The sequence below is a fragment of the Cyprinus carpio genome, unplaced genomic scaffold (assembly GCF_018340385.1).
Source record: "Cyprinus carpio isolate SPL01 unplaced genomic scaffold, ASM1834038v1 S000006480, whole genome shotgun sequence".
In the NCBI taxonomy this organism is placed as follows: domain Eukaryota; kingdom Metazoa; phylum Chordata; class Actinopteri; order Cypriniformes; family Cyprinidae; genus Cyprinus; species Cyprinus carpio.
In genome coordinates this window covers 63,822-69,596 of record NW_024879155.1, presented here as the reverse complement: position 1 = coordinate 69,596, position 5,775 = coordinate 63,822, and the positions used below count along the sequence as shown (strand labels likewise).

Genomic DNA, 5,775 nt, shown 5'->3' with positions numbered 1-5,775 from the left:
AGATAACATTTTAAAGTTATAAGTAATAATAATGTGTCTGAATATAAAATTTTTATAAAATTTGTATTTTTCAATATACACAAGATGGCACCCATACAGAGAGGAGAGGGACAGCGGGAGGGGGGGAGGTGGAGGGGGAATTGAGAGGGCAATACAGAAAAGGAGTAGGAAGGGAAGTAGGATAGGAAGGTGGAGTGAAGAGAGAATGGCAGGGGCTATTGAAGAATATGAGCAGGAGGTGACTGAAGGACACAAACCAAAATTAAAGCAGGCCAAAGCAGAAAGAAACCAAAAACAACCAAAGTGCATAAGCCTGCTGGTTTCCGCCCCCAAAAAGCTGCCGTTCCTCCCCTGCAAAGTTCAGGGAAGTGACCCCTGTACTGGTTGCAAGGGGGTCTATGGGGATGCAAGCGACCCAAAGGCCAATGAGGAATGGGTGGCTTGTTGCCACTGCCAACGGTGGTATCATGAGTCCTGCGGAGAGCTCAATAGACTTATGGATGACGATGACTTCATCTGTCTTGGATGTGTTCACTGAAGTTGTTAAAAGGTGGTAAAAGGATGTAGGCTTAATGAAAGTTCCATTCATTGAATGTAGAGTGAAGTTTACAATGTTACAATTTTTGCATTAGTTCCAGAAATGCATTTTTTTAAAAATCCTTCCAAATATTAATTAATTGAAGGTCCTCCTGGTGTTCATATTTTTAAGCTTCATCAGCCAGACTTTCATTTTTCAATGTATATATTTCTACCGTTTTATTTACGTTTTTATACAACTTACCAACTTCATTGGAATTGGGGCTGTATTTTCATGCTCATTTTTAACCATAAAATAGTGTCCCACTTTCCTCAACAAAAGTGTCCCACTCAACCTGATAGCTTCTAGTTTGCTTTGGAAGAGGGTGTCAGATGGTGCTTAAAGATGAACAGTTTGTTAATAAATACATAAATTGGGGAAAATTTCACCATAGTGGCCTCATTACACCTATTTTAAACCAAAACACATATAATATTAATACATTCTAACTGATTTAGGTTGTTTAAAATGCAATTTACCAAAAAGTGTCCCACTTTACCTGACTTCACCCTACTGCTGCATGCATACGCGCTCCCACGACTGGGGATACACTTTTTTATCAGGGGTAAGTAAAGTACCTTGATAAACGCACCCTTACAAAGTCACATATGTGCTCATGTTTTTGGAGATGATACCATTTGAAACTTTGTATCTCCTGTTATTGCCTCCTTATAGGATTAATTGATTTGTTGTATTCATTTTTTGTCAGTTGCTTTGGCCCAAAACAGATAGAGGTAAGTCAGCGGTATTTATACTGTGGTGTTGATTACTTGATTGTGCTCCACCGGTGTTGATTAGGCTATTTATCTGACGCGCTCCTCCCGAACCTTGTTAATAAAACATCAAGTGCATCATTTCATTCAAAGCCTAAATCCTCGCAGTGGTATTGTGTTCATTTGGAAACTGTATCAGCAGTGCTGTTGTCCTATTCATTACAATAATAATAGAAGTTCAGTGACTCAAGAAATGCAAATCTGCATGCCATTTTTAATGCTGCAAGTGCAGTGATTTGAAAAACTGGTATGTGCAGTTTAGCCCATGTGTACTACAGTTACTGTATTTATGTAGATATTCTTGTAAGGGTGACTTTTCACCAGTACTTGCTACCCTTGCTGGGTCTCTGTAAAATAAAACCATTTTGCCAATTGCCAAAATATGCTGCTTTAACAGAATTGCCTTTGCATTGTGTTGAATAAAACTCACAATGGACACCAATTCGTGTTTTAGAGTAGACTTTTATTCTTTTGGGAACATATTGAACAGTGGTGCTCACCAATCACACTTGTTGTGTGTGTTATTCATTGGAGGTGAACATCAAACTGGATATTACCACAAATAACATGGAGGAGGCACAAACAACAAGCATGCAGTTTACTTCTATAGATGACATAATACACACACACATATTTATATGTTGATACTGATCTATTAAATGGTTATACAATTGATACAATGTCATTTTCCCATGTAGCACTCTCTTTCTCTCTGCTGGCAAATCATTATTTAAAGACCCAACCAGAACTGATTAATTATACATCGACATTCAGAAGGTGCAGGCAGTAAATGCTTTTAGATACATAATTAATCATTTCAATTTTTTATTGACAGACTATAAGCAGAAATGAAACTGAAATCCAATATAATGACAAATTCAGAAAAAGAAAAAAGATAAGTATTGTTCATAAGTATTCTATAAGTATTATCCAAAATAAACTGAAGCAAAACTTAAAAACATGTTGTTTTTTTTATAGATGCCATGACAAACTACATATAGTGCTGAATATAATGTCTTCACAGACTGACGAAGCATACCAGTTCACAAAATCAACAGAATGCATAGTATATATATAAAAATGTCTAAAACTTGGCTGTTAGTTAGTAACCTTGGTGTGCTCTTTGACAGCAATCTCTCTTTTCTCCTGAATAACCAGTCTGTGATCCAGATCAGGATGTTGACTCTGCACCTAGTGATGACCACAACAGCCCTAAATATCAGTGGAGACCATGACAACTGGACGAGCCGTAGAGACAGATCCCCTGTAGCTGCACAAGTCCTCTGCACAGACCCCTATGTACTTTAACTCTTCCATAAGCCAGCATGATATACCTGATCTTCAGGCGCAGAAGGGACTGATAAAAAATTCAGAAAGATATCAGTTCATGGTCTGATTTGTGTTGCAGCCTTTGGAATTAAGCCACACCATGCTGGCCTTATCTGGCCAGAGGGAGAACTGGTCTCGACTGAGTCTGGTTTCTCCCCAAGTTTGTTTGTTTCTTTTGTTTTTTTCTCCATTTCTGTCACAAATGAGGTTTGGGTTCTTGTCACTGTCACGCTAGTTTTGGATACGGAAAAATATTTTTGGAATTGACTGTACTGACACTGTTGGATGAGAACTGAACCAACTGAGCTGGATGTGATGTTTTCACCAGAGCTGCTTTATATATGAATTAAACTATTTCACAATTGATGGACTTTACATTGACTTTAATTACTGCTTACAGCAGAATCAAATCATTACTTCTTATCATTGCAAAAGCTGCTTTGAAACAATCTGAATTTTATAAAGCATTATGTAAATAAAAGGTGTCTTGACTTTAAAAAGAAACCCAGCCCTACCATATGCTAAATGAATCCTTACATGAAACTGCTACATGTGTGGCTAAATTGGCATAAAAACATGCATTATACAACTTTATTTAGATTAATGTCAACTGAAAGGAATTTTATTTAAATGGCACTTTTGATTCGCAGTTATTCCGTAACTTTTAATGCTGCCACTAATTGATAAAACTGAAAATTATGTCTTATACTATGTTTTATTTTATTTGATATTCATTAATGTTTTTATATTCAAAAATGAGTTTATTTTTTCTTGAGCATATTTGTTTGTGCATCATTCATTAAAGTTATAGCTTTCTCAAAGCTGGTCGTCGCTGCATTGCTGGTGGTGTCAGTTCTGAATAAGAATCTTTTGCATTCCATCCAGAAAAAACTCCACGAACAGCTCCTTTAAAAGCACCCCCAGTGACTCTTCCGACACAATGAACCGGATCTGGACCCAGAGCGGTTTTTGCAATACTTTCTAAATTTTCTGAAATCAGAAATTAGTTCTGAAACTCCTTCATCACGAGCACCTAGAAAAGCATCAACCAGTACCAATGTTGTTATTCTTGCAGCCCACCTCAGAAATGCTATGTAAAATGTGTACTTTGCTTCTTCATCACGTAATCCTGCAATTATTTCTTTTTTAATTTGCTTATCCACCTCTCTAAGTAGATCATTGCTGTAGCAGTTGTATTTTTCCACCATTTTATCAATGGTTTTCAGTATTTTTTCCACCTGTTTTTCCTTTTTTTTTCTATTCCAGTATTTGTCGATGACGTGACAGCGACCTCCACATTTATCAGCCAGCTCTTTTAATTGTGAATTGGTCTTCACAAATTCTTCAATGGTCTGGCCTTCTAGTTGTTCACCAAAAGTGAATAAGATCAGTGTGTGTTTCAAGGCATCCTCTGTCAATGAGTTCAGAAGTTGTTGCACCATCTTTTTTTCATTTTTTGTGAATCTTCCAACCTTTAGGACAATGATAAAGGTGTGAATGCCTTCCGCGCAATCAATCAGAGCTCTGAGGATCTCAGATTTCATCTCCTCCTCCTTGCCATCCTCTATGTCAAAAAAATCAGGTGTGTCGATAACTGTAATTTGTTTTTTACTAACCATGTTCTCATTTCTCTGACATTGAGTTGTAACAGAATTAGCTGATGCTTTAGTGATGAATACAGTTTTTCTAAGAATCATATTCCCAATGCTGCTTTTGCCATTTCCTGTGTTTCCAATAAGGACAATATTTCTCTTTGGCACTGTGTCTAATAATAGAAAAAAAAAAAACGTGTTAAAATGTGAGTTTTTTTCTTCTAATTCTAATCCTAATATTGTTTTTGAAACATCTTGTGATTGATCGACCTAGCTCTAATCAGCTTTGTTAATAACATTTTACACAGTAAATTTGACATTGTGCAACAATCTGAACTTACACGTATTTCCCATGATCCTTGTCTGTTGATGGTGTCAGTGTCTGTAAAGTAAATGACATGCAGGTTATTCTTGACTCTGGGCCCTTATTCATATCTAGAAACATTCATGGGTTTTAATCATTTATGATGTTTATTTGTCTAAGCACATTTGAATGCATGTTTTCTTACTCATTGTACTATTCAGTAAATTGGTGACTCTGCACTTTGCAGTAGTATGGATGGGATAGATTGATCAGAACTTAATTCGGTCCTGGAGAGCCGCAGTCCTGCAGAGTTCAGCTCCAACCCTAAAAAAAAACCTCATCTGCCTGTAGCCTTTGTAATCCTGAAGACATTGATGAGCTTGTTCATGTGTGTTTGATTTTTTTTTTTTTTCAGGGTTGAAGCTGAACTCTGATCTAGGACCGAACTTGCCTACCCCTGGGATAGAGGAAGTCACTTGAAATGTGATTTTTTTTAAGGTAAAAAATTATATGCAATAAACAATGTAACATTCCTTTTCATGACATCTCTGTCAAATATTTAAATTTACGTCATATGTTTACATGATTATTTATAAAGAATGAGCATTTACTTAATTTTCCACAAAATGATGTAATATGAGGATGTTTGAGCACTCTCTCCCATCTCACTATAACATTCAGACAAAGCAACAGATGGAGCTCATGGACAGAAAACCAGAGTTATATGTGTCTTACATGTTGTATGACTTAAATGGAGTTTATGAAATTTATAACATATGCGGATGGAGAATCCAGTATTAACAAAGACACAGGGAAGAGACAGAACAAATATAAAACCAGATAAATACACAATTAAAAGAATATATTATTTGTCTAAGTACCTCAAGCGGTCTCTGGTATTTTCATAAGCATAACGTATTTATTATGGTAACAGTTAGCATACATAGCCTACCATTTAGCATCATAAATTTTTGCCTTATATGGTGAACAAAATTCCCATTGGACCACATTCTTAATTATTTCAGACACTCGCTGGTGAAGGTGAGTTTCTCAAATAAAATTGTTTTACGTGTCTTTCACGAGTTCACACTTACATATAATTAGCTGAAATATTATAATGCATATTTGGCGTGCTGTCCGGGGAAGTGCTCCGAGCTCGGGAATGACCCGAACCTAGAGTACCCCCCCCCCCACCCCCCC

General features: G+C 36.6%; 1 protein-coding gene across 1 annotated transcript in view; it reads right to left on the bottom strand.

Moving 5' to 3' along the window:
- Positions 1 to 3,196: 3,196 nt before the first annotated feature.
- Positions 3,197 to 5,775, bottom strand: part of LOC122143664 (GTPase IMAP family member 7-like) — an 11,735-nt gene continuing 9,156 nt past the window's right edge. Inside the window, exons 2-3 of the mRNA XM_042754229.1 lie at positions 4,613 to 4,653; positions 3,197 to 4,444 (exon numbers count right to left, since the gene is read on the bottom strand). Coding sequence (XP_042610163.1) covers positions 3,588 to 4,444; positions 4,613 to 4,625 — 870 coding nt within the window. The 5' untranslated portion in view covers positions 4,626 to 4,653 and the 3' untranslated portion in view covers positions 3,197 to 3,587. The remainder of the gene's footprint in view (positions 4,445 to 4,612; positions 4,654 to 5,775) is intronic.